Below are 27,959 nucleotides of genomic sequence, written 5' to 3' on the forward strand. Positions count from 1 at the left end.
GCTTAACTAGGGACGAGAGTGGAGAAGAAGCAAAAGCCATGAACTCTCTGTAACACATCGGTTTCGTGCTCTGTACTGAAACTATGTTAAATTGATGTATCAAATATAATAAATTCTAATGTGAAAGGGTTAGCTTTAAGTCATTTGTAGTATATTTTTATCTATCATAATGTAAAGTTGTATGTGCTACATTTTTAAAAATTTCCAGCACGATTCACTGTCAGTTCTCTCAACCCATCTGAAGCAACTAAGCTCAGATAAAAAACAACCAACAAACTTGACAGGTGATGAAAGACAAACATTTATCAGCTAAGGACCAGGATATACAGTATTTCTTAAAACTCGGTGAAAACTACAACCAAGGCAAAAGACGAGTGAATTTCTATTCCTTGTCGCTCCATGTTTGCTGAATAAGTAGATCATTGTTCAATAACCACCAAGAAGCTACTAAGTAGATGACATGATTCGGACAGTTTATATGTCAGTTTGTTTAAAGTTTTGCTGCCATCTTGTGGGGAGAAAAATGAGTACAGCTTAAAAGAACACATCTTTATCACATGCTGTTGTCCTAACAAAAGTAAGCATATTAAAGCCGAAAAACTGCAGATAATGTCCAAATCTGTTTTCTAACTATTGCACTCAGGGGTAACCTCTGACTAATATACTGCATTTCCTGTGACAACAAGAGAATGGCAGACCCCGGTACTAAAAGGTATTAATACTGTATAGAAAGGTAACTATAGAGAATGTATAGAAATTGAGTTGCTATAGCTGAAGAAAGCTGTACATAAATGATATCACAAACTGGGTTTGATATAATAAAATTAAAACTTAGTACCTGCAGTAACATACTTGTCCACTTGGGGGAAGCAGAGAAAAAGCTTTTAAACAACATTGTCATTGCGTCATATTAAAGTTATTTAGTTAAGCTTAAAGTTGTTCCCTGGCTAATGGGCGAACAATGTTCAGTATTCTTGCTCTTTTATCTCTGCTTTGGTCTCTACCAACAGTTGAGGGAACATGTCAGCTCTTTAGCTGCATTGCTTTACTTTTCTTCACCAGCTGAGAAGAGCTGCAGATTCAGGTGATAATTCTCTGCAGGTTCATCACAACGACCACTAACACATTGTAGTTTGGCTAGTGTTTTAGCGTGGGTATGGGTGATGTGTCAGGCTATTTAATGCTCACATGTTATAAAGTACTTTAAAACTATAAAGGAATCCTGGCACACTGACAAATCAGTTAATATTAGAAGATACTTAGTGGAAATATGAGCATGTCAACCACCTTGTTGTTCTTAAAGGTCATGTTTTTATGGGAAGTACCACTTCGACCAACGTTGCATAATGTCTGCTGTGGCTTTGGAAACTCTCTAAAAATAACTGACACAGGATGTCATTAATGAAAAGATGCTATTGGTCACATAAGACTTAAAGGAAGTGTAGGAGACAGTTTTTTTTAAAGCTTGGCCCAAAGAAAAATGATTTTATGAGCCTTTATTTGTCTTTTGCGCGTCATCTGACTGTATAGGAGTACAATACTGAATGGCTGGTGTACTAAAGCAGTGATTTTGGCTTGTAATACATTAAAACGAAGCAACTCCAGGTCCTTTTACCTGATTTGGTTGAAACCTTAATAAGCGTGGTAACAATTATTCAGTTATTCACAAGAAAAAAACACACGCCATGATAGCGCCTGAAAATGAGCATGTATTGCAATTTTTACTTTACATTTATTTGACAGATATAGCAGGATTTCTAATGAAGTATTTTTTATTGTGGTTTTGCTCATTTTACTGTTGAAAGAGATACCACTGCAGCAAACACAAACAAGTTGCTTAAAAAGAGGTGAAACGTCTTTCTAATTCAGTAAGATTCAAATACAAACTTTAAACTTATAAATGCAGCCATCTTTGTCTTACTTACTCCCCCTTTTCCACTGCTTTCCTTCAGATTTCCCTGCAATTTTTTTTATTTCTTTCCATCCTGTTAGCTTTGGTGGGCTCACCTGCAGCCTGGTCTGCATTTTACACTTGGAGATTTGACTGCTTCTGGAACATTCGTTGGGGTATTGTGGGCTTGTTTTCCTCAGAGAGAAGGTGAGGTTCTCCTCTCCCGTCATGTGGATCCCCTATCACAAGAAATAAATTAGTCAACGTCGTATTGTTTCCTATATTTAGCTAAAACTGATTTTATGCATGCGTAGGGCGCGCAACAATGCGTGTATACCTGCACATTTCCAAAACGCACGTGTGACATTTGTGCCTCGGTCACTGCGGGGACACGAAAATACAAACACTTCTGAAAGTATTTTCATCATTTAATAAAGGAGCAAAATTGCACTTGCACCTAAAACTCTTAAAATTTTACCATCTGTCCATTAATATGATAATAAGAGACTAATAATAAGAGGTAAATCTTTCCTTGGTGGGAGATTCCGGGGGTGTTTACACAGCAGTGACAACATGACGCTCTTCCTTAAGTTTCACTTTTCAGCATCACGCATCTTGTTTGGGGAAATGAGCAACCGTTATTCACAAGAACTGCATTTTGGGATCATTTGGCCACATGACCTTTCTGGCGACGCTCCTGCATGTTTGTCCCGCTGCACGTCCTCATGATGGTCAAAGTACTTCTGGTCCCTTTGTGTTTCCTCCTGACATCATTTACAGGTAAGAGAATGCTCTTATTGTACAGCGTTATTGTTGATATGTTTGGATACTGTCATAAATAAATCAAAACGCACTATTCCATGCCTAAAACAAAAAAAATTACATTAAATTGCATGTGACACAGCAGTTTGTATTACAAGTGGTGGAAGAATTACACAGCTCTTTAACTTAAGAAGATGTAAACAACAGCAGAAAAATGCTCTATTTAAAATACAAGTTCTGACTTTAGCAATATTACAAGTGCTTGAATCAAAATATAATTTAACTAGCAAGAAAAAGCGCCAAAAGATAAACTTAATGTTAATGTTTATTATGATATTAGATTGCATTCATGTGTACCTGATATGATATATTATATTATATTATATTATATTATATTATATTATATCATATTATATAGATATTAGCAAAAAAATACACTGGCTAACGTTTCACACTTTAAAAATACACCGGCACATTATATTTAACTTGCCGCTGCTGATTTCAGCAAACTTGACCCACTTCCCTTCACACTAAAGTCACAAGACTTAAAGGGACAGAGAAATCTGGATGTGGTTAATCGGTCTCAGCCATCAGCATCAAGCAGTTTCACAAGTTACTGAGTGAGAGGCACTCTATCATCAACGTTTACAAATGTATTTGCATGTTGTTCAAGAAAGTCTGCATGTTAAAGCCGAAATGAAGCTCTGATTGTTTGGCAGCAATTCATTGTTCAGTGATAAATTACGACAGTATGGTCAGTGGATGGTTCGATGGAAATGGAAACTTTTTCAGTCCAAAGCAGAAAACAAAAAAAAGCTTTTGTGCTACTTCCTGACACGAGCCTCTTAAATTTGCTTATAGCTTCAAACATATGAAATATATCTTTTGAAAAGAAGCTATTTGAAAAGGCAGTTTCATTTGATGCGAAAAGTTGTGTTCAACATTTACACTGAAATATTTGTATGTAGGCGTATTGGTGTTAACATGATTGCTCATAACAGAAACAAATTTAAACTGTTGTGAAACCGTCAGAAACCAAATGTCTGACACTCTGCTCAGGAGAACCAGCACATTTGATGTCATTTTGAAAGTTAAACATTATCTGATATAATGCATTCATGATATCTTAGCTACTGGGTTCTAGCTGTCGAAAAACAGGAAAACCAACTAAAGTTTGTGACGCTTCTTTGCAGGTGTGTGTCCCTGGAAACTCGAAGAGATATGTGTGAAGGCAGGTGAGATGGTGGCTCTGCACTGTCCTCATCACAAAGAGGTGAATCCAAGTGATGCCAATCTGATCTGGACCAGTCACACCTCCCAGGAGATGAATCTCACAGGCAACACGACATCAGCTGAGCAGAGGCGGATGGGTGTGCTGCTTCATGGAAGGAGCCTTGTGATTCTCAGTGCTTCTGTAAACCATCAGGGAAATTACTCGTGTTCTCTGAGGTAAAGCCCAGTCAGTCTAAATATGATCCTGACTTTGTTTTATGTCCTGTATCTGAAGTTATGTGACGCTAGAATATTTTACAAAACATTTTTACTCTTTATAAGTATGTTTGGCACAAAATAAGCTCATCTTGGTTTCTGAATAATGGTTGTAACTGTATAAAAGAGAAGGATGTAGCCTCCAGGTCTGAAAAGTGAAGCGTCAAAGTGCCTTTACCCTGCATTCTTTTTACTGGCCAGCAGGGGGCGACTAGACTGGTTGCAAAAAGTACGATTGCTACTTCCCTCTTGATTTGTTACCTCAGTAAGCATTTTCCTATTGATTGCGGTCTCAATAACTAGTTTCAGTGTTTTTTCAATAAAGCATCATTCATTTTAAAAGTCATGGTTCATTTTAGAGTAATACAGGATAAAGCAGGGTATGCTTTAGTGTGTGGCTACCATGTGATTGACAAGTCACTACAATAACAACCTCAAGATGGAGGCCGAGCAAGAGATTTTCTACCCGACTATAACCTTTCGTCCGTGGTGAAACTCGAGGCTTCAAATTGCTACAAACGTAATAGTAAAGTCAACTTCTTTTATATAGTCTACAGTTTTGTTTCTATGTAAAAGTGAATCCTTTATGTGAACTTTTCTTTAATGACTTGACAGGAATGCCAGCAGCCGGTTCTGGTTCAGGCTGACAGTTTACGCGACAGAGACCACAGAGTATGATGAGAGGAAAACGTATCCTGCAACATGTTACACACAAGAGGCCTGCACGTTGTACTGCCCTGATGTGAATACACCAAATATGACCAGCAACGGCATCATATGGCACAAGGTATGTAAACACAGCAGATTTGTGTGTGACTGAGATTTGGCTACGTATCGGACAGCTACAGTGTGTCATGATGATCCTTGTATTCTATTTAACTGCATGATTTCAAACGCTGTGAACGAATGTCAATGTATTTTTTACTCTTATTGTTTTAACCTTTTTCCATCATGTAGAAAGGCGAGTCATTGCCAATCGATAGTTACTTCTCGAGTGTGGAAGAGAAAGACCATGGCGTTTACACCTGTACCAGGTCTTACCTGTATCTTCAACAAATATATAACATGACCTTTAAAATAGACCTTGATGTCCAACCAAACAGTAAGCAAAGATCCCTTCTTTGACGTCAGTGTTGCCAGACTGAAAATACAGCAGTATTGTACTGCAGCTTTAAAATTATCGTATTTTACCAAAAACGTACATCGTACATTTGAGAAAAAAAAAATACCACACTGGATTGCAAAACTATGCCCTGTGCACCATATTATTGTTACAACACGGAGGTCCCGGCCTTTAAACAAGGCGGTGCTTATGCTTCACACAACAGAGTCAATTGCAGCCCATTACACAATTATTCATCACAATCATTCTTTCCGTTATAACCCTTCAAAACATTGATCGTACATCGTCATCGCACATCTGGCAACACTGTTTTGACATTTCTGCCTCAGTTTAAGTTAATTTGTTCATAAAAGTTTTCTCTTTTTTTGCACAGGAAATGTCGTTAAATCTGCAGCGATCATTTCACCACACATGAGTGACGTATTTCATGTGGATCTGGGTGAGCTTCAGCCTCATAGACTGTGCACTGTTACAAGTGTTTACAGCGTTTCTTAACGACTAAATCTTTTGTAAAACGTCTTTTTCTAGGCTCAACAGTGGTGATCGCTTGTAAAGCTGTTACATTTTCGGACTTTGATTCTCTGTTCTGGTTTAATGGAGACTCAATGTTGAACAATAAGGATAACTTACCAGTTTTCTACAATGAAACAAGGTAAACAGTTCACACAGTCTCATCTTCATCTTGGGGTTAGCTCTTGCTAGGTTAGCACCGGTTTATAGTACCAGTTGAATATAGAGAATTATGCTATTATGTTGCTCATAAAATCACAATGGCCAAATATCCACCGATAGAAGTTGGATAGTACGGGTTGTACGACTGATTTAAGGAGATACAAATTAGACAAAAGTGCTTATAAACGGTATATTACTCCAGCTTCCACAGCTTTACAGCTTTAACTACTATTGATGAATGTAGCAGCCATCTTGGATTTTGCAGTCAGGGCTGGATTAAATGTGACGCAGCATTACAACTAGGTCCAGAAGTGCAACTGATACACAAAAACACTCAACACACACATGAATGTGAAATATATTCTTTCCTTTCCAGGGTAGACGATGGTGAAAGAATAAACAGGACAGCATCTCTAGTCATCAAAAAAGTGACAAAAGAGGATCTATCGAAAAATTACACCTGCAAACTGGAATGTGACGACCAACCCTCGAGCTTTGTCACCATCACTTTGGCCCTGAAAGGTAAACAAGATGGAAGCATATATCAGATGTGTGTTCAGTCCTTACTGTTGTAAGGAGTGCTACTGACGATTTTTCATGATTGCACGCTTTCATAACTTTGGTTTATTAATTTGTTAAGATTGTTTGCCTTCATCTGAGCGTCGAATGTGTTTCTTTTCACTTATTTTTGAAGTTGTATCTGTAGTCATCGAACACAATTTTATCTACATGCCATTAAATTGTGTTAACTGTTATAACCTGTTATTTTCTTTGCTTTTCCCTACAGCTAGCCCCTCCTACATTTCCCTGGCTCTTGGCCTTGTCTGCACTGTGGTTTTGATGGTTATGACAACAGCTATCTATGCAAAGTTTAAAATTAGCATCACTCTTTTCCTGCGAGACACTCTTGCTTGCCATAGAAGCATCTCAGGTATTTGTTTCTATTAACTAACAAGTTAAACATTAGGAGGTACACATCAGTATTTCTGTGGACGACGGACAATGTACGAGAGATGATAAACCTGTTGTTGTTTGTTGCTGTTTGCTTAGATGGAAAAAGCTATGACGCCTTTTTGATGTGTTACAAGAGTGACACAGAAGCTGGACTTAATGAAGATGACAGAGAATGGCTGAAATGTGTTTTGGAAGAGAAATATGGTTATAGTCTCTGTCTGTATGACCGTGACATCTTACCAGGGAAGGGTAAGTGTTATATATATATATATATATATATATATATATATATTCTTAAGAAAATCTACCTGCGAGTCTTATTAGAATAATGTTTTATTTGAACTCTGGTTGGTTGCAGCTGTAGCAGAGGCAGTGTTGGACTGCATAGAGCAGAGCCGGACGGTGGTTCTGGTTCCCACCTCTTCAGATCCTGGTCTAGGATCTGGCCTGTTGAGTGTCATCCATTCAGCCCTCGTGGAAAGGAAGACTCGCTTGGTTTTCATCACAGCTGAGTCAACAGAAGTGTCGAGATCCGGTTCAGTACCAGAGGCCTTACAGCTTCTTGGCAAGGCTGGAGACTGTGTCACCTGGAAAGGCAAACGCTCCATGGAGGCGGCCTCCTCCTTCTGGAAGCACCTACGCTATCACCTACCTGCCCCACAGCACGTGTCAAAAATAAGACTTTTACCTCAGACTGTGTAGATTACTACTTCATGATAACATGTAGTCAAGTCACAATGTCCCGTATCATATATGTGACTCAAAAAATGGAAACTACAAATAAACTATATACAGATTTTACAACATTTATAACATTTACTGACATGCTGAAAATGGTCATCAAAAGCCTTTATTATGTATTTAAAATGAAAATTGATATCTGTACTGTTAAAGCTGTGCTGCTCTTCATCCTGTCTGTCATCTTCACCATTTCATTTCTCTATCCCTTTCTTTACTGTACAATAAAATGCGATACTGTGATGCCTGGAAAATGATTGAACTGTATTTAAAAATAAATTTAGTTTTTTGTAACTGTGTTAATCAGATATTTTTTCTCACACACCAACTTGACCTTCACAGAATTTTTAAACAATCTTCCTCTTAATGACTAACCACTAACCAACACCCATGGGTGTGAGGAGGAACCTCTTTTTTATTTATATCTTACCCTTTTTGTGTATTGTTGTTATTTCTTCTGGAGCCTGACAACTTTGTGTCAGTGCCAATAGAGAGGGCTGCACATGGCCCGACTGAACTTGTATACAAGAAGACGTTACCCATCCAAACAGACTCCCTCTTTGAGGCTAGTCAAAATACATTCCCAGTAAAAGCACTGACCAAAAACACAAATATTTGTGTTTTAGGATAAATCTGCCAAGAAGCTTAATGCGTTTATGCCTCATAAAATTCCCTGCGGGCTTGTAGCCAAGTGAAACCAATTGGGCAGCTTTAGTTTCTTTACAACACACTGCTGGTATATTTGTTAATGTATCCATTAATTCTGATGTGCAACAAAACCATTTTATTTCAGTTTTTCTACATGAGAAATCAATAAAAGCTGTAACCGTAGTTAATGTTGCTACGCCTGTTGAACTTTCAGCAATATCCAGCACGAACGCAGTTTAAAGCTATCGCGCACATAGGTTTACCACACAATTCTTGGTAGTTTTTCAGATGATAAGTCCTTGATTACAGACATCCATAGCCCAAGCAGGTTTCTTATAAAGTGGGATTTTGCTGACCAATTTTCTCAGCTGTAGCTAGCTAACAGAGCTTGCTAGCAAGAGTCATTTAAAAATGAAGTCTAAGTCCTGTAAAGTGTTTGTTTACTAGTTAAGTTTTGGACTGTTCTGTTTTCCACATGATTTAATCAAGATTGACTGTTTCTAAACAGAAGTCTGTTAATGTTTAGCATATTAAATCCCTTTTTATTAGCTTATAAAACCGCAACCAAATTACTGTAGAGAAGGAGAAGGTGGAGGGTAGACAACACTTCTAAGAGGAGCTTTTCTATACTTCACAAAGGAAGTGGCTAACAACTTTCAGCAAAACAATAGGCCCCTCGAGCAGGTTCTTGTGAAGTCAAGTATACGCAACCATACAGGAAACCAAAAGATACCACCTACTTCATCAACTATATGACCTGTTAAAATGTTGACACAGCCTGAAAGACGAGATGGAAACATTAATGATGACGAGAAAATACCAAGAACTCCACATGTGGTTATGCACGAATGATCGCTACAGCAAAAAGAAAAAATGCTCAAGAAGTCAACAGGGCGTTTTTTTTTCTGTTTGTTCAAAATTGTGATTGAAGTAAACTACAGATTTTGAGAAACAGGATGCAAACTGGATACTTTCTGTTCTTTTTCATGTTTACCTTTTCTTTGGAAGCATGCTGTGTCGGAAACCATCAAAACAAAAGGACAGGTATTTCATCTACATACATATTGTTTTTCAATATTACAGCTGAGAATTAACTGTACATTTAAGTGAAACAAAAATATGTCTACATTAAGTTTCTATAGGTCTCCAGCAGAGTACTTCACACCAGCACTACAAAGCTGTGGAGGGGGAAATCTTTATGATGCCTTGTCTGAAACGTGTAAATAAGCAAATCGAAGCTGTGTGGTCCAGGATTCAGGAAGGCAGAGGAGAGAATGAAGACCCTTCCTTTGACTGTGGGGGGGAGTTTCTAGCTGAAGAAAAACATTCTGGAAAGTACAGCTGCCTCACATGGTAAATAAACAGGTTTCTTATCCCAATAAATAACTATGCTTTTGATAATGCAGCCCAGATTTATGGCTACTGACTACTGTGTTCCAGGATTGCAAATGCTATACATATAGTGAATCTGTCAAACTGTCATTATATCACTGCTTCTTGTTTGATCAGCAACTGTGAAGACAATGGATTGTTAGCCAACCTTAGCTTTCAACCAATCCCTAACAAACCAAAAGATTTAACCTAGCACCACACTGTTAGTTAGCTGACATACTGTTAGCGAGAAATGTATGCTGTCAAAATAGCCTTAGCTTTCAACCAATTCCTAGCTGATGAGAAATGTTAAGCCAGCACCACACTGTTAGTGAGATGACATACTGTTAGCTAGGAATTTATGCTGTCAAAATAGCCTTAGCTTTCAACCAATTCCTAGCTAACGAAAAAATGTTAAGCTAGCACCACACTGTTAGTTAGCTGACAAACTGTAAGCTAGGAATTTATGCTGTCGAAACAGCCAACCTTAGCTTTCAACCAATCCCTAACAAACAAAAAAATTTAAGCTAGCACCACACAGTTAGCTGACATACTGTTAGCAAGAAATGTATGCTGTCAAAAAAGCCTTAGCTTTCAACCAATTCCTAGCTAACGAAAAACTGTAAGCTAGCACCACACTGTTACTTAGGTTACATACTATTAGCTAGGTAATTAGGTATTTCGTCAAAATAGCTAACCTTAGCTTTCAACTAATTCCTAGCTAACGAAATTGATAGCTAGTTAACATAACTGTTAGCTAGGAATTTATGCCTATCATATCACGTCACACCATCAAACAGTATTGTGGTTGAATGCTAACGGTAGCTAAAGAGTTATCAAATAGTTGTTTAACTTGAAATATTGCCTGATGTCCCTGTGGATTTCCACTATTATTGTATTTTTCAGTTCATCAATCGGGAAGCGTTGAAATGATAATAAATGACCTGGGCTAATACAATTTGCAAACTTCATACTCATGCAGCATTATTAACATTATTAAAGCATATGAGCCTCCCAGCCCAGAGTGTGACGTCTTAGAGAAAATGACATGTGAAATAGATCGATGTTGTTATTTAACAACATTATTTATCTTAAATAATAGCCTATATGTATTGAGTTTAATCTGTATTTTTTTTCCTTAAATACTTTCATAGCTAATTTAAGAACTTTTTGGTATGCTAAACTGCAAAATCTTAAGTATTTTTGGTGTGTATAGAATCAACCTATGCCTCTATTAAGTGTTCAAGTGTCTGCTGTCCAGTGGCAGCCAGTTGTTCTTACATCTACAGGTGATGAAGAAAAACAGTCTGGGATGCTTCCATCCAGAGGAGAGCAGTGTTTCGCTGCTTGTTGGGGCAGGTTCAAAGATCCAGTGCCCAGGTCTCAACTGTAGTGACAACACAGACGTCATCTGGTACAAGGTGAAGTAGCTACACACATGAACGGCCTTATCCGTCTCACAGTGGAAACTTAATCCATAATAAAAAGACACTTTTGGTTACTTACAGGGTAACAAAGCCATGTCTGAGCAGCCAAGAGCCTCCTGTGAGAAGAATGGGGTGTTACATTTCTGCAAAGTCAGTCAATTTGATACGGGTGTATATTTCTGTGATAGACAAGTTGTTGAGCAAGGAGTCAAACTGATCTTCAGGAGGGCTGTTAACGTCACAGCTGTACGTAAGTATGTAAGTCTGTGTGTCTGTGTGTGCATGTTGGGAGAGGTAAAATACTTAATAACAGCCTACAAAAATCTGTTATACAGAAAAAATTATATCTGGTCTGTGATGTTTCCATCAAATCTTTTTTTACTCACATACAGCACATAAGTATGATAAAACTGTACGCACCACCAAATAGTTAAATCAATGCAAGTGGCATTATTTGGTATGTAGTTAGTTGGTCAGTTGGTAGTCCAGACTGATGTTTCCCGGTTTGTAGGACATTTTGTACAAATGTGTACGGTGCCCGGATGGAAAATCCCAGTGACTTTAAAGATCACCAGTTTCTCTCATGTAACGCCACCAGCAGTTAATTAGGCAAATGACACAACTTTTGGTGTCAGAAGCATTCTGGTTTCTGTTTGTAACCCGAGTGTTTCAGAGGCTATTGGCGTAATACAAAAAAATAGTACAAAAAAAAGGGGCAAAGACAATCCACTGGCTCCCATCAGAAATAATCTGGCGACAATTTGGCTTGACTCCATCTGTACAAACAGATATCTGCATGCAAGTGCAGCTAACAATCTGTTCTGAGACATTGCCTCTCAATTGCAACTCCTTTCTCCTCAAGTTTCTAGTCGGACTGTAAACAATGGCAACGCAAAGATAAGGAAGTCCTTTATCACTTTACCACTGGCTGCACCGGAATCCTCGAAAAGTTGTCCGTCGCTCCCAGAGGCTATAATATTGTCAGATTATAGGTGATGGTTCCTGAGATTTGCTTGTCAACAAAATAGCTTTATCCAGATTCCCCAAGACAAGACTAGATTTCCCAGTCAGATTTCTTCATTTGATTTATTTTAATTCAAGCATTTCAAATCTTTCATATTGAACTTGTGGGTGGCATAAAACCAAAGGAAAAAATGTCTTCGCTTCAACTTCGGTGACTTCAATCTTCTCATCTGATGAAGTGTTTTTTCTTACATGTGGTCACGTGTCAAAGTAGAGCTCACAGGTAATGTATACAGTAAACTAAATTGAGCACTAAACTGTGTGACTTTATTTCCCGTGTCCAAACAGCTCATTTCACACCAAGTTACTCTCCCAGGATTATGTATCCTGACGGCAGCAAGGCAGAGGAAGTGGAGCCTGGTGAGTGTATCCCAGTGCACTGTGATGTAATCCCACAGCCATCAGAGTCAATAAGCAGTTTAATGTTTAACATAACATGTCCCAAACAGTGGTGAAAAGAACGTGATGGTCTCATGTTAGTTTTAATGACTTACTTATGGATCTTACAAATTGGTATAAAAATAAGACATTTAAATATGTTATCAGTTTTTTAGGATGTGTAAAATTATAACGGCCATGTTCTTGTAATCTTCTAGGTCGGTCTCACACTCTGACGTGTAAGGTACATTTTCCTTTTGAGATGCGGTTCTCACCAGAGGTGCAGTGGTACATGCATTATGGTGGCAACATGGAGAATATGACTCTACTGCGCATGGAGACGGAACAGTGAGTTTCTTAGACAGTGTTTCATTTTGCCAGAAAGTCTGTCATTCATTACGCATCTTCAGTGTTTGCCCTTTAGAACCCAGGGTGTAAACATGATGATTCAGCTTGACTGGCATGATAAGTTTTCATTTGGGTGAAACGCAGCTGAAATTCTTTCCCTTATTCAGAAAGGAGAAAGTGACATTTCAGGAATACAAGGTCACAAGAAGAGCCATCATCAAAGGTGTGACTCAACAGCACTTGAACAACACATTCACCTGCATCGCTACTAATTCTGTCGGAAACAGCAGCGTCACAATCAAGCTGCAGAAGAAAATTAAAGGTACTTTTGTTTTGTATTTCATCTCTACGTGTTTGTTTTATTTGTACAATATACTTTTTTAAATTACAAAATAAAATATCAACATTAAATGGTAAAAATGCCTCAGCATGCTACAACCAGTCAGAGAAATGTGATGTAGCAGGAGGCTGCTGGGCTGGTTAGCTTGATCAAACATCCAATTCATCGTGCTTTGTGTTCAACATAATACACTGATGTTTGCCACAACATTTTGTAGCCTCCAACACTTTTACACGGTGTACATAGCATATGCTGCAGTCTAGTTTATTTAATATAGATGCTTTAGCCGCAGACATGCAATGATAGCAGCTAACAAGTGAAGAAAGTGGTCTATGGAGTTTAGCTTGTTTCCATTGCCCTCCAAACAATTATTGCCATTTTATGAGCAAAATACAATCCAAAAAGTGTATTTTTCTGACTGTGTTTCAGCTAAATGGCCGTCAGTTGTTGGGTATCCCATTGCGTCGTTGCTGCTTGTAGCTGGGCTGGTAATCATTTTGCACCTGAAATGGCTGGAGCTGCAGCTTATCTACAGATCCCACTTCCAACATGGAAAACATGATGGAGGTCTGAATGCAGACACACACACACACACACACACACACACACAGAGGGAGAGTAGAAACCTAGAGAGAAATGTGCCTGCATAAGCACAAGAACTCCAGCATCCTGACCGCAACAGCTGCCTCTCATCACAGGATGTGGCTTCACTTCTAGATAACACCCAACCACAACATGTACATGTACTGTGTTTTTGATACATTTAACTCTACAAAGTAAAACATTAATACACAAAATGAAACACAAGTCTTTAAATAGTCTTAATCCAGTTAGTGTTCTTACAAAATGTAGGTAGCGCACTATAATATGGCCGTATATGTAATACTTTCTAGTGGTGCCAAAAAAACCGAGGTGACAATCTTATCACAAAGTCATCTTGACACTTTTACTTATCACATTTGTAATGTTTTGGTTTTTCCTTCCACATCCGTCAACACCAATCGCATGACAAAGAGTTTGATGTGTTTCTGTCGTTTGTGTGGAGCGCTCCATCAGCAGAGGGCGAGGGGCTTTTGACCCTGTCCTCTCATTCAGGACCAGACACTGATGAGGAAGGTTGGCCAGCATGTTCTATCCATTATATCTGTATTCAATCTTCATGTATTTAATGGTTAAATAAATTAGTATTTTTTTTTATATTTGCAGCATGTTTATCTAGCATTGACCCGCTTAATTCTGAGGAGGGTAAAGTCACCCAGAGACCACTAGAAGAGCTGTTACCCCAAGTGTTAGAGGACCGGTGGGGGTATCGGCTCTGTCTCCTGGAGAGGGATGTGCTGCCTGGAGGAGGTGAGAGGAACCGTGTGTGTGTGTGTGTGTGTGTGTGTATTGACATCAAATATTCATGGTGTTTCCTATTTTCCATTGCAGCATATACGAATGATGTGGTCCTCGCAATACAGAAAAGCCGAATGCTCATATGTCTCCTGTCAGCTGACTACCTCTCCGACAGCAATGCTGTGTTTGTGCTGGAATCAGGAGTCCAGGTAGGCCTACAGACTAATGCTGCATTCATGTCATATCATATTATCGTAACTAAGAGTTTCAGACTTGTACTTACACCCTCAGGCCCCCCTTTTAGAAGAGACTGCATGCTTTATAAAATATCCCCACAATTACTTTTTAACAACACAATATATGTACAAGTTTATAGACTATTAAGTACAAATTGAGTTATCAATTTAGATTGCAGCCCAGATTTACAGCTTGGTTCTTCCAAATCTGCATTTCAAGTCTTGGACTAATGTAGTACCAGTATAGTGCTTTTTAATACATTTATGTTGGCACAAGGTACAGAAGAGTTAACAGAATGAGAGGGTTTAAATCAGGTAACTTTAACTTAATTTAAAATAATTTTTCTACTCTGATATTATTGGATGATTTGCTGAGCAACAAAGCCAGAAGTGTGAGGGAATATGATGCTGTGATTTATTTCAAAATTACCATAAACCCTTTACCAACATTGGAGGGGCACAGATAAAAACAAAACAGGCAAATACATTGTTCCTGAGTCCGTGTGTTTTTATTTTTGACTAACCAAATACCAATAAAAAATGTAAGCTACTTATTGTAGGTCCTCAGCAGAATGAGGTGGTATAGTTTTATGTGGATTAACACTGTTGTTACACAGAGTCCTGTTTATCGTTGTTATCGAGTACAAGAAGCAAAAATGCTCTCTCGTGATTAGTTTTCTAAGTTAAAACAGCTGAAGTGAAAACCAGGAGCCGAGTAAGATGTAGAAATTACTGATTTATTGACTGAAAACACAAAATGTTATATAATGAGCTTTGATGACTTTCAAAAGGAGCATGTCTTCTGTAACTGGAAATAGATTCTTCATATTTCAACTTGCATCTAAAACTTAGCTGACCTGATGCCAAACCCACAGGCCAACATCTTGATCACGTCCCTTAACAACAGCTCACTGAGAGACGGCCTCAGCTGTCAATCACTGCACCAGCATGATGATTGTGCCTCTTAAATGCCAAATCGTTTAATCAGTTGGTATCCCATAATATTACCTATATGTGACTGTTTGTATGTATTGTACTGGTACATATATATTATGACTATATATATTAATAATTTGTAAAATATGTTTGTATCCATAGGTGTGTATATAGTAGTTTTAGATCTAGTTTTTTAGTGTCTACGTGTCTGTGTTACCTTGTCTAACCTGTCCTTGTCTTTAAGGTTAGTATGTCTGTTTAGTATTTGTGTCTGTACACTGAGAGCAAAGAAAACCCAGAGTCAAATTCCTTGTATGTGCCCACATACTGGGCCAATTAAACTGATTCTGATATTATAAATAATGATGTTGTACATAGGAAGGAAGTTGCATGCAGTAACTGTAAATGCTGTTGCACTTTTATTTTTAGAAAAGCGTGACTACACAGTATTCTTCTTAATTGCATATTGTCTTCTGGGCTCAGATTTCCAGCTAAATAAATCATAAATGCAGAACTCAAAAAACCACAAAGATTTCATTTCATCACATGCAGAGATAAAGTGAAACCTGTCACTGCAGGATGGTTGGAAAAAAACTTTAGATGCAGGCGAAACAACTTATCATCTGACTCAGTGCAAGTTCCACTTTCTTTGCAGTGGTTAAGTTTCTCTCTGACTGACATTTTAAAAGGATGATTGTTTTCCACAGTTGGTTGTAAATTCAGAATAACACAATTCACCAGTCAATAAACTACTTGCTTCATATCTTCAGGCGCTGCTACAAAAATCTCCCCCTAAACTCCTGCTAATATGGACCAGTAAAGCCTCAGCATCCCTCATCCAGCCGGACCCCCCGCTGCCCGCCCTGGTCCAGAGGGCCTTAAAGGTTCTCCCCAGTCTGGACTGGACTTCAGGCAAACCTGACACCAGGAACTTCTGGAGGTCTTTGAAGAAGGCCATGCCTGATCACAGGAATGAAGACGCTTTGGACCAGAGATTAGATCGTTCCTCACATGATGTACAGAATATTTCTTTACACTGACTCAAACTGGTAGACTTGAGTGCAAGGCTTGAATGAACAAATGTGCAAGGGGAAATTTCCTTGGGGATATTTAATGATCATAGTGCGTCTTTTTTGAACGTCTGGGGGAAAAGTGAGTCACCCTTTGTGCCACGTTCCGATCACGCAGTGGTGTTTACTCTGATCTTTAATTTTCACCTGTGTGTTAGTCCGAGAGAAAAAAAACATATTTATTCTACAATTAAAACAAAAAATAAAGGATTTCTACATATATCAACAAATTACTAGTTAGACAACTGATAAAAGCTACGAATGATTGGCTTTTACATGGCTGTTTGTGTGTTACCTAAGAGAGGACAACCGCACTTAAGACATGTTATGAAAACATCAGTGCTGGTGTTCATATTGACGTGTCTTATCAGATTTATAGAAGTCAGTGATTTATGACTTGAAAATAGCTCAACAAGCCACCCACTGTTTTCAATCCGCCCTGAAACTTGCAGTCATATGCTGATATAGAACCCACTGTCGGGGAAATATTAGATTTATGTAAAAAAGAAAATGTTCATCCGCCCTCTCAGCCCGCCTGCCTACTTTTTTATCATTTTTTAAAAATTGATGCAGCCAGATGAGGCCTGATCCCCCTGACAACACACTATATTCAAACTCTCAAATATCGTTAAAGTTCAAAAACTCATTTAGGTCTTTGAAATATAGACTGAGGAGTAGCAGGATCTGATGCAACACAAGTTTCAAACACAGCAATGAACTCTGAGATTCACTTCAGTGGAACTGAATACACTGAATACAGAGCTTTTTTTTTTATATATTCTGCGATGCAGAAGCTTGTGGAGCTTCTTAGCACTGAGTAACACCCATTTTTTATATGTTGTCTGTTCTCTGTTCGTCTTTTAAGCGTGTCAGAAGTGGATGGCTTTCACTTTGTTTTGAATTCTGATGGTGGCACATCCTGCTGCAGGTGTTAGGCTACTGCCCTAGAATTTGCTGGTGCCTGACACTGTGAGATCCGCCCACAGGACGGAGTAGACTTTTAAAAAATATCAAAAGAAATCATGTAAAGCTTTAAGCATGATTCTTAAACACACTATTACTAGAATTCATGGATTTCCACATGGAATATATAATCTTCACACAGGTTACATGATTTACTTCACACTGAAGATGAAAATGGTTTTTCTACATTTTTTAACAGTGGATGGAGTTAGGCTGAGACATCAGGAAGTTTGAAGTACAGCAAATTTATGCTGTGATGTTCATTATGTATTCTATTACAGAAGACAACATACACGCCACATATCATCCAAATGTTTTATTTGTATGACTAGCTTTAAATATGTATTGAAAAGACTTTTGTGAGATAAACAGGTTGAAACAGTGGATATGAATGTCATTCATTTAAAGGAAGTCTACACAACAACAAGAGGATACAAAACTTAGATTGCTTTTTGGAAGATTCCTCTGATGAAAAATCTAAGTGTCACATTAACTGAAATGATCAGCGCTGTGTATGTGAAGAGAGGGCTTCTGATGGAAGGTGAAACCGAGATAAAATAAAAATGTGCCTAATTTTAACAAACCAGAAATCATTATGACTGTTACCAGCACCCTGGTATCCATGTCACGGCTTTATAATTCGGGTCTTTGCACAGTGTCAAATAAAAACACGTTATGAGTCCTTCAATTTTAAACATGTCTATGATCACAACTACATTTTTTGCCAGAGTTAGCAGACAAGAATACAGTTTTGAGTATGCAAAAGCTCAAAAACAAACCATAAAAAAGGAACAATTTTCCCTCTGAGGCGGCACAGCAGGTGAAAACACGATTGTAGATTAATGTGGAAAAATTGAAAAAAATCTACCTGCATGTCTAATCTATGCCCCACACACACAAGCGCACATAAACACTCAAACACACACTCCCCATTTATGTAACAGCATTGCACTTTGTACATTTTTACACTAATATTAGACAAGCAACACTGAGAGCTTACTGGGGCCAACACCTAACCAGCTTCAGACAGGAACAAACATGTCATAAAAAGAGGAGGATGATGCCTCTAAGAAGCTAAATTGTCTTATTAGTCAGTTTTAGGCAACTGTAGCAAATCTAACAGTTTAAACTATATTTTGGCTACAGTTGTTTTTGTTTGTCTCATCTCCCCACTTCTCTTCTTAGTTAGCATGAGCCTGTAGTGGTTAAAACATAAATGTGAGTTCAGCCACGGAGTTCCTCAGAAGGCCTAAAGAATTCTTCATGTTCACAAATTTGTCAAAAACAAGGCTACAGTGAGGAATCATTTGAGCCTTCATAGTTTCCTCTGACAAGGTTCAAACTATACAAAATTTTCCATTAGTGACAAAAACTTGTAAATTCACAGTTTGTCTGCTTGAGCCTTCATTTTCCTCTCCCAGAGTTTTTGATGATCAGAGAAGCCCTGCTTTCCCTTGTTGAAAGAATTGGGTCCTGCAGATGTTGGTGTCTCCCTGAAAAGAAATCAGATTAGTCACTTTACATTCAAATATTTACATTTTAGATGATTTAGTCATCAAAATATTTAAATGGAAATTTAAAACATTCATATATTTTCTAATTTAGTAGCTGAGGAAAGACAATTATAACAAGAGGTGTATACGTGCATATACCTGCCAATGTTCTTCATCCTCATCTTTGCCTCTGGAGGCATCTCCTCGGGTTCACTCTGCAAGACAAGAAAAAGATAGAGTAAGCCTTATTATTAGTGCTCTGTGACTAAGTAAAACCATGACATCATTCTGTGCATGCACACTTACATCATCATCCTCGTCAAAAACAGACGCCATCCCTGTTTTTTTGGGAGGAGCTGATGGGACGGGCTCTTTGGGTTTCTACAACAGGTTGGGCACGCAAAGTTTAGGAAAGAATATAAAACAACCAAGCAACATAACACTTTGTCACTCTTTAAGTACAAAGGAAAAGCTGCAAATCCTCAAATAAAATAAGCTTAACCTGCAAAGTTCGGCTTTTTTACTTGATAACTGACATTCAAGATAATGAGTCACTCAGGCCAATCAATTGACACATGAATAATTATTTTTGTTACACTTACGATGAGGGTACAATTCACCTTACATCCTTTTATAGACCTCTTTGAACAGTTATGAGAATTACATAATGTATATTTTCATCATATCTGTGCCGTAACTTCAACTCTGTGGTGCTAGTTACAATACTATCAACAGTGTGATTACAAATACGATATCAACCGTTTGTTTTTCTTTGTGCACAGTCAGTCATCACCCATTGCTTAACACTCACTGATGCTCCAAGTTTGATAGAAATGGGGTTGGACTTCTTCCCCATCTGACTGCTCATGCTAAAGCCTATCTTGGAGACTTTGCGTGGTGCTGGTGGGTCTGATGAGGACTCATCCTCGTCCTCAGGTGTGAGATGCTGGGATGTGCGTTTGACTGCGGTCCCATCTCCTCCCACAGTACTACAAGAGACAGGCTTAGTTTTCACTCTGCCTTCCTCCTCTTGCGGCCCTGCTTGAGGCAAGACAACTCAACAAGGTGAACAACACTTTCCCTGGAACTGGACAATAATAAAAATCTGTCACCTTTACCTGTGTGGCTAACGTTATGTTTCTAGCCATTAGTAACCTAAGGTAAGTTTGGTGAACTTTTAGCATTTAGCTTGCTGTTTAATAGTCCACTTGAGGACTGTGTGTGAAGAAAATATCTCACCTATAATATCAAGGTTATGTTAACTCATTAAGAACTGTACGTAAAGTCTGAGGGCAGGTACTAATGTTTTTACTCATTCGTGAGGTGTTAAGTTGTTTACAAACTAGCTAGGCTAACATCACATTAGCAAGCTATCAAGGGATCTTTCTTCTGCAACAATTTGCTTTAACATCCGTCTAACCTCCATATTAACTGTAGCCCAGGAATTACAGCCAGCCTGACTTTATATTAGCATTAGCTAGCTTATATGTTAGCTACCATTAGGTTAGCTTGGTGAGGTTTCACACACGTTACCTTTAACGTTACACGAAGGTAATTGAGGTCACTTTAACAACTAACGGTAAATACTGTTTATATCGCAAACATAATTTAGACGTTAAAATAGCACAAATATCACCTCCGTCTTCGGTGAAACCTCGTCTGTTATGCTTGTAATCCGCCATCTTTTCTCCTCTCAAATCTTGCAATCACATTTCATGCCACTAGGCTTCTTTTGGCGCTGTGAGCCGAACAAGCTCCTTCTTCTTCTACTCTGAGATTGTGGCGGATTGCAACCAACGTTAAAAGGTGCATACCGCCACCTACTGTAGCTGAGGGTGTAACATCATGGTCTGATGCTGTACTTCAGGTTACATAAAGGAAATAAAAAAAAAATAAAAAAAATAAAAAATTATTATAAAAGAAAAAGAAAATACATAGAAAGAATATTCCTATATCCTACGATGTAGTCCTGTTTCTCTAAGAAAAATAATAAGCACCTTGCAGCTTTCCAATATATTTTCACCCATCCCTAAAATCCCTTCCAAATTCCATCCCCGTCCTAACCTACCTATCTTGACAGGTAATATGTTCCTCTCTGCATTAGATATATCCTACACTGACATGTTCAACTTTTTCAGCGACATCACATACATCACACTTGCCATTAAAGCTTCTGTGAGGAGTTTTTTTTATCAGGTTATGACACATACTGAAATTCATTCTGATTACATTATATGACCTACAAAATCAAACCAGACCGTCAGCAACAAGACGGATGATTTCTATTTAGTTGTTTTTTCCACTTAAGCATCTACAGGACAAAATCAGCAAAGAGATAAGAGGTACGGCTTTGTTCAAAGGGTTCTTATTCGTGGCTTCACCTTTTCCAAAGGGTACTTTCGATATTTTATCTCCATCTAATTTTAATTCTCTCTTTGCAATCTTATCTGCTCTTTTGTTACCCTCCTCCCCAGCGTGAGCAGGAACCCAGCAAATCATTAATTCCATCCCCAAACAAGCTCCGTTCACACCGTCTGAAGAAGAGCTTCATATCTGGTCCAGAAGGTGGCAGTAATGCGCATTATACGCTGATTGCCAACCGCCCTCACAGACTAAACAGGAAGACGAAGAAGAAGAAGGACAGCTAATATGGCAGTAAGCTAACTTGGTAAACAGAGAAGAAGCAGGTAAGATAACAGACGTAAAGTCATCGCCTGTCGCCTCACTTCGTTGTATACAGCTCCACACTGCATCATGAATTACACTGCGATTTGGGCAGACGTTAAAAATCGACGTTAATATCGAATTATCGCCGGAAGTTGCTTACATTTGATGTCGGTGAAGTGCTGTGTTAGCCAACGTAACAGTTAACGTTTAGCTGTCCTACAAATTGTTTTTCTCTACAACGGACTAGAAGTTTATCAGTCAATGAGTGTATTTTGTCGGCCTTCTCTTTCAAAATAACATTTATTTGTGCTTTTTTTTCTCTCAGGCCCTCAAAAGCTCTGTATTAAACAATGTACCAGTCAGGATGGGACAGACCCTGTGCATATGCTCCCGTGGCTCCATCACTATTGATAACAAGAGATATTACTTTATCCAGAAACTAGACGAAGGGTAAGTTAAAATACTGTCAGTTTTTGTTTTATTCTAATCATACTTTACTCAAAACCGCCTGAAATGTTTAGTGTGGAGATTTTTGTAAACAAATCCCATAGAAAGAAAAAGAGCACCAATGTAATGCTTGTGCAAGTGTTGTTTATGGAGCCAAAGCCTGATTATAGCTCATTGCTTTGACCTCCTTTGTCCACAAACACATGACCGAGCCTCACTGTTGCACTTGGTGACATCTTTCAATACTTACATGGGCACTGTAGGGTATGTTGAATCAATCCTTTGTGCGCTGTCCTGTTGTAGTCAGTACAGACTAGCACAAAGAATCTTGGTTGAATCTTTCCAAATACTGCACATTTATTCCTCCTTTTAGGGACATGTATATAAAAGTATACTGTCCGGCTGTTGAAGGAAATTACTCATCATTTTAAACAAAAGGAAAGTGTGTAATTGTGAATAGTTTTTAAAGACCGATGTCTCCAGTAGGAACAGTTGGGTTTGGGACTGAGAGCCACAGACAGGCAGTGGAAATCACAAAGTACTGAAGGATGAACTAATTCTGGTCTTTTTATGGGATATGTTGACATCACAAATATATGGAGTATCATCTAATTTGGACTCCAGCTGAACTGTAATCTCTTTGTGTCCTCCCATCAGTGGGTTCAGTTATGTTGATCTGGTAGAGGGCGTAAAGGATGGGCGATTCTATGCCCTGAAGAGGATCCTGTGCCATGATCGCGAGGGTCGTCAGGAGGCTCAGACAGAGGTGGAGATGCATCAGATGTTTAATCACCCAAACATCTTGAGCCTGGTTGCACACACCTTTATTGATCGTGGAGGCAAGACAGAAGCCTGGCTACTTCTGCCCTATATAAGAGTAAGTTGAGGCAGCAGCTAGTATGACCAGAATACCCTTCCCAGGAAATAGTGTGTATCTGATATGCTGTTGTGTTTGTGTCAACAGAAAGGCAGCCTGTGGTCTGTTCTGGAGAAGCTACGAGACAAGGGGAACTTCATGCCTGAGAAACAGATTTTGCAAATTTTACGTGGCATCTGCTCTGGACTCAAGGCCATTCATGAAAAAGGCTATGCACACAGGTAATATGACCACATACAAACAAATGCAACACTTTAAACGTGCATGAAAAATGTAAAGATAACAGTTTAAAGTTTTCTTTTAAATGTAAAGTATGTTGAATGTTTTACAGCCCTCTGTCAGCTTTTATGTTTTATGATTGGAAAAATATGTGATATTTTTGTAAAGAGTAATAGAGTATTTCTTTTTCATTTGTTTGATAGTACAGTTTTATGTAAAAAAAATATATATATATATGTAAAATGTGCAGAAGTTGAGTCCTAGTTTGGCTGAGTGTACTGTGTTTCAGTTAACATGACGATGAATTTTTGTACATTGTTTTTTTATATACTAACACGATCGCTTACCTCTGAACTGGTGTTCTGTGTCTGCTTTAATCTAACAGAGACCTGAAGCCCACAAATGTGCTTCTAGATGAGGACGACCGGCCGGTTCTCATGGATCTGGGATCAATGAACCGTGCCAGGGTTGAGGTAAGGGCAATGGGTATATAAAGATTTCACACTCTATAAGCATTGAAACTCTTTCTCAAACATTAACATTTATTATAAATGAGTACTGAATTTTTCGTTTTCTTAGGTCTCTAAATACAGCTTCTCACTTTATATGTGTCTTCTAATGAACAAAAGAAAAATGATGCTGGTGGACGTTTTTCATGTTTCTGAAATAGTTTTTGAGCTTGTACTCCTTGTTTTGATCTCGGAGCTTCCCTTTTTCCCTTTTAACAACTCGCATAATTACAATAGGAATATTTATTAAAGTAATTCAATTAAATTTCAATAGTAAAAGGCAACAGCTGTCTTTTGAAAGGCTTAGCTTCTAAATAGGGATGCACCGATTGAGAAAGTCAGGGCCGATACCGATGTTTAAAAACGACAATTTTGCAGATGCCGATACCAATGTTTTTTTTCCCAATAACTGTGATTATGAATGCCCTCGTCTGGTTATGGGGCCAAAATTATCTTTAATTATATATAAATTATTTTATATATATAATTATTCAGGCCTTAATCACACTCTTTGAGAAAGCATGAAATCAATCTTTCAAATTCCCAATAAATCTTTTTATTGAAACTTCTTTCACAATAACTGCCTGAAAAGCCCTGGTCATAGTACAAACGGTTTTCAGTGCTTACATCGCCTAACAGAAATCTTTCTGAAAACATAAATATTGCAATTAAATTTACTGCACAATTAAAGCAGTTGAATAATAAAAACATCGGCTACTGCCATCGCAAGCCACCTTATTCTGATGTTCAGCTGATGCATCGGTGCATCCCTACTTCTAAACATCAAATACATGATCCTCCTTACCCTGTGATAGTTTTAATAGAACTGATTATATTTCAGGTCAGAGGAACCAGAGAAGCAATGACCATACAGGACTGGGCAGCCCAGCGGTGCACCATTTCCTACAGGGCTCCTGAACTCTTCAATGTAGAGAGCCACTGCATTATAGATGAGCGCACAGATATCTGGGTAAAACCTTGTATTTCTCTTCCTGTATGACTTGTGTATGTTGTACATATATTTTGTGACGTCACTGATTCTCTGAAACAAGTGTTGCTGTGAAAATACACTTCACTTCATCTTCTACTCTGTGTGTCTTCTTCCAGTCGCTTGGCTGTGTGCTTTACTGCATGATGATGTTGGAGGGGCCGTATGACATGGTGTTTCAGAAGGGGGACAGTGTTGCCCTCGCTGTACAGAATCCAGTGACCATCCCACAGTCGTGCAGGTCAGTCTTCAGACTGTCACATTGGTCTAACTTAAATGAAGTTTCCTGTTCATTTTTTATTTTCTGTTATTGCGCTGGATAGTGGTAGGAAAAATCCTCTTCATTTTTTTACATTAAGAACTTTTGTATAAAACAAAATAGGTTTCAGTTCCAAAGTACCTGTGGCTATAACTGATCATTTTACATGCTTTTACATTTAGCTTCTAAAATACAGTATAGTATAATATAATATAAACTTCTTCCACCGGAATTTTCTTGCATTTATTTATAGCCACCTTTAATCTACAGTTGATAGGTCTTAATAAAGGCAGTGCAAACCTCCTGGGCGCAGTTTAAAACAGGAGTGGGGTTATTTTTTTAGGTTGTTTTTGTTGGGAATTAATTCAGCTCTGTCCTTGAGACCCCACCACCTGTTGTTTTATATTTAATGTTAAATTAAAATAATTCTTCCTAATATTGTTCCTGTGATTGTTCAAAGTAATGCTTCAAGATCTCAGTTTTGTTCTATTTGGCGGCACCTTATGGCCATAAACGGCAATTGCAGGAGTACACCTCCCAGAAACCAGACGTCTGCAGTTGGCTCCCTTTGTTACAGTTGTGACTCTTGATTTTCCTCGCTGACGGTCGCTTTCCTTTTTAGACTGTTTGCCTTCATCTTAGCGTCGAATTAGTTTCTTCTTCTTTGGATTTTCACTTATTTTTTGAAGTTGTATCTGTAGTCATCGATCTTTTCTTTGTTTGTTCAGCCATAGTAGATTACTGTTTACTCGCAACACTTGCAGAGAGCGCTATAAATAGTGACTTAACAGACATTTATTTAAATTAAATCTTTGAGATTATATCTTTAATGTTCAAGAGTCACTTATAAGTTTATCTAACTATCTAAAGAACAAACTTAAGTTGATGTCTGTGTTTCTCATGCAGTTACTCGGAGGGCCTGCAGATTCTGCTGAGCTCCATCATGGTGTCGAACCCCCAGGAGAGACCAAACGTCCACTGGGTTCTTGACCAGGTACAGGACCTGCAGAGTCGCAGCCCCAACACCCAAACCAACATGGTCTGACCTTGCACGGTGAACTGGACGTGGGGTCTTGCAAACCTTTGCACACATATTGACACCTCTTCTTCTAGCTTGAAAATATCTCTTTTATTTATAGACTTAAGCATAAAAGCCAAGGTACAAACTTTCACTCATCAGTATGAGATTTTAGTTTGACTGGTCACAGTGAAGTCTGCTTATCACAGTAGACTCTTGTAGTTTACCAAACAATATGAAAAAAGCCTTAAATTTAATTTGGCCCAGCAGTATTGCTTCTCAGTGATAGTTTGACACTCTTAAATATATGCTTATGAGCCTTCTGCAAGTGACATGAGAAGACATATACCACTCACATGTCTATCCTTTCGATGTGCAGCTGGAGCCAGCAGCCTGTTCACTTAGCTTAGCCGTGGAAACGGCTCGCCTGGCTCCGTCAGAAGGAGACAAAATTAGTGAGCCTTAAACCTAGTGCTTGGCGGATCTTTAAACAATTTGACAGGGCCGGCTGTTTCCCTCCTTTCCGATCTTTATTTCAAGCTAACCATAGGGCATAAGCGTATTTCTAGCATATATAAATATATATTAAAAAATGTGTTCTTAATTATAGCTTGCATCTTTATATAGGTAAAGTAATAAAATTAAGGCCTTGCCAAACTTTCTGTTGGGTGAAAGCGACCTGAGTTTAATACATATCAGATTACATTCTCTACCAAGGAGTTAAATGGTTCAATCCCCATTTATTTTCTTTCTTTAGTCCTGTGTTTATTTTTGTGTAATTACACGTGTGCTGTAATCATAAATGTACAACTGCACCTGCAGATTTTCTCCACACCTTCACTCGCACTATTTGTCTCTTTTGCTCCTCGTTTGCAATGCTGCATTTGAACACACAGAGGTGCTCCACCATCACGGTCTCCCGCTCCACGTATTGGCGTGGTCACTGATCATGTTTCTGTCTGTACTGTAAGCTGTGTGTGAACAGCAAAGAGGATCCGATCACATAAACAGCAGGCAGGTGTTGCATACATAAACACCCAGCGAATTAACTTTACATCAGTTGAAGGAATGAGTTGATTTTAAGAATGAAATGTTTTTATTAACTGTACGTTTTTTTTGTCATATCTGACATGCAGTTTAATCTTCACTTTAATTTCTCCTCTGCGTGTGTTAAATTCTGTGTTTCCTGTCATGTGTAAATACGGTCTCACACTTTTGTTCTCTCAGGGTTCCTCCTCTCAAAGGGTCTGACAGTCTGAAGTAGTAGACCTTGTGGTACCTTTTAAAACTATTAATAGACACAAGTAAAATGTTGGGCATTCAAGTCAAGACGGATGCTGTTGTGACGCTGTAATGCAGTGATTATTGGACCATATTAGAACAAAAATATTCCTTGAAAGTTAATTTGTACAGTTAATTATTTGAATGGTTAATGACTTCATGTTTAAGTATATGATCTTTTTAATGCTTTACGTTTGCCTTCGTCAAATGGACATGACTTTCGTGTAGTTGTTTATGATCTAGTTCTCGGTTTCACAACTACGGGAACGGTCTCACACAACTGGTTTTTTAAGTGTTCTGGAGAATTCTGCAGAAATGAATAAGTTAGACTGTGTTGATCGATTATGGAATATTCTGTTGGAATAATGTTTCTTCTTATTCACTGCACAGTAAAGGATGCATCAATATAAAATATGTAGCACTCTGTGTACAGTTTTTATTCTAATCATCCTACATTAAAAAGGTCAAAGACGGTTAACAAATCTATGTGAATTA

The 27,959-nt window shown here is 38.3% G+C and overlaps 4 protein-coding genes across 4 annotated transcripts; 3 read left to right on the top strand and 1 right to left on the bottom strand.

The window, feature by feature from the left end:
- The first annotated feature begins 2,592 nt into the window (after positions 1-2,592).
- LOC138589340 (interleukin-1 receptor type 1-like) lies at positions 2,593-7,867 on the top strand. Its single transcript, XM_069659588.1, has 10 exons — positions 2,593-2,671; positions 3,847-4,102; positions 4,757-4,928; positions 5,099-5,258; positions 5,656-5,703; positions 5,793-5,916; positions 6,313-6,458; positions 6,724-6,867; positions 6,987-7,139; positions 7,249-7,867. Exons 1-10 carry the CDS (start codon positions 2,593-2,595, stop codon positions 7,590-7,592), a joined length of 1,626 nt encoding a protein of 541 aa, XP_069515689.1. The 3' UTR covers positions 7,593-7,867.
- Positions 7,868-9,434: 1,567 nt separating this feature from the next.
- Positions 9,435-18,345, top strand: LOC138590290 (interleukin-18 receptor accessory protein-like). Its single transcript, XM_069660905.1, has 11 exons — positions 9,435-9,629; positions 10,909-11,068; positions 11,156-11,324; positions 12,386-12,457; positions 12,694-12,823; positions 12,991-13,145; positions 13,593-13,730; positions 14,178-14,279; positions 14,370-14,513; positions 14,595-14,710; positions 16,444-18,345. The coding sequence occupies exons 1-11, from the start codon at positions 9,475-9,477 to the stop codon at positions 16,711-16,713; spliced, it is 1,611 nt and encodes a 536-aa protein (XP_069517006.1). The 5' UTR covers positions 9,435-9,474; the 3' UTR covers positions 16,714-18,345.
- A 541-nt stretch (positions 18,346-18,886) lies between these two features.
- On the bottom strand, positions 18,887-20,883 carry pcnp (PEST proteolytic signal containing nuclear protein). The gene is made up of 5 exons (XM_069660911.1): positions 20,836-20,883; positions 20,011-20,237; positions 19,506-19,580; positions 19,359-19,414; positions 18,887-19,199 (listed from the first exon to the last, which is right to left on the bottom strand). Exons 1-5 carry the CDS (start codon positions 20,879-20,881, stop codon positions 19,088-19,090), a joined length of 516 nt encoding a protein of 171 aa, XP_069517012.1. The 5' UTR covers positions 20,882-20,883; the 3' UTR covers positions 18,887-19,087.
- Positions 20,884-21,824: 941 nt separating this feature from the next.
- Positions 21,825-27,946, top strand: stk16 (serine/threonine kinase 16). The gene is made up of 8 exons (XM_069658003.1): positions 21,825-21,886; positions 22,192-22,316; positions 22,971-23,190; positions 23,278-23,411; positions 23,795-23,882; positions 24,760-24,888; positions 25,026-25,147; positions 26,072-27,946. Exons 2-8 carry the CDS (start codon positions 22,231-22,233, stop codon positions 26,208-26,210), a joined length of 918 nt encoding a protein of 305 aa, XP_069514104.1. The 5' UTR covers positions 21,825-21,886; positions 22,192-22,230; the 3' UTR covers positions 26,211-27,946.
- Positions 27,947-27,959: the final 13 nt, after the last annotated feature.

This window comes from Semicossyphus pulcher, unplaced genomic scaffold, assembly GCF_022749685.1.
Source record: "Semicossyphus pulcher isolate SPU_LCO1_2020_fin unplaced genomic scaffold, fSemPul1.0.p SCAF_1, whole genome shotgun sequence".
NCBI lineage: Eukaryota > Metazoa > Chordata > Actinopteri > Labriformes > Labridae > Semicossyphus > Semicossyphus pulcher.

What these genes read in the sequence shown, in the direction of transcription:
- stk16 (XM_069658003.1), top strand. Translation starts at nt 22,231, where the DNA reads ATGGGACAGACCCTGTGCATATGCTCCCGTGGCTCCATCACTATTGAT. An exon ending in TGAACCGTGCCAGGGTTGAG is followed by an intron (nt 23,883 to 24,759) that starts GTAAGGGCAATG and finishes ATTATATTTCAG; the next exon opens with GTCAGAGGAACCAGAGAAGC. An exon ending in ATGAGCGCACAGATATCTGG is followed by an intron (nt 24,889 to 25,025) that starts GTAAAACCTTGT and finishes GTCTTCTTCCAG; the next exon opens with TCGCTTGGCTGTGTGCTTTA.
- LOC138589340 (XM_069659588.1), top strand. Translation starts at nt 2,593, where the DNA reads ATGTTTGTCCCGCTGCACGTCCTCATGATGGTCAAAGTACTTCTGGTC. An exon ending in ACGGCATCATATGGCACAAG is followed by an intron (nt 4,929 to 5,098) that starts GTATGTAAACAC and finishes TCCATCATGTAG; the next exon opens with AAAGGCGAGTCATTGCCAAT. An exon ending in TTGCCATAGAAGCATCTCAG is followed by an intron (nt 6,868 to 6,986) that starts GTATTTGTTTCT and finishes CTGTTTGCTTAG; the next exon opens with ATGGAAAAAGCTATGACGCC.
- LOC138590290 (XM_069660905.1), top strand. Translation starts at nt 9,475, where the DNA reads ATGATGCCTTGTCTGAAACGTGTAAATAAGCAAATCGAAGCTGTGTGG. An exon ending in CTGCGCATGGAGACGGAACA is followed by an intron (nt 12,824 to 12,990) that starts GTGAGTTTCTTA and finishes TCCCTTATTCAG; the next exon opens with AAAGGAGAAAGTGACATTTC. An exon ending in GGATGTGCTGCCTGGAGGAG is followed by an intron (nt 14,514 to 14,594) that starts GTGAGAGGAACC and finishes TTTCCATTGCAG; the next exon opens with CATATACGAATGATGTGGTC.
- pcnp (XM_069660911.1), bottom strand. Translation starts at nt 20,881, where the DNA reads ATGGCGGATTACAAGCATAACAGACGAGGTTTCACCGAAGACGGAG. An exon ending in AGGTTTCACCGAAGACGGAG is followed by an intron (nt 20,238 to 20,835) that starts GTGATATTTGTG and finishes TGCCTCAAGCAG; the next exon opens with GGCCGCAAGAGGAGGAAGGC. An exon ending in TTTTTGACGAGGATGATGAT is followed by an intron (nt 19,415 to 19,505) that starts GTAAGTGTGCAT and finishes CTTGTCTTGCAG; the next exon opens with AGTGAACCCGAGGAGATGCC.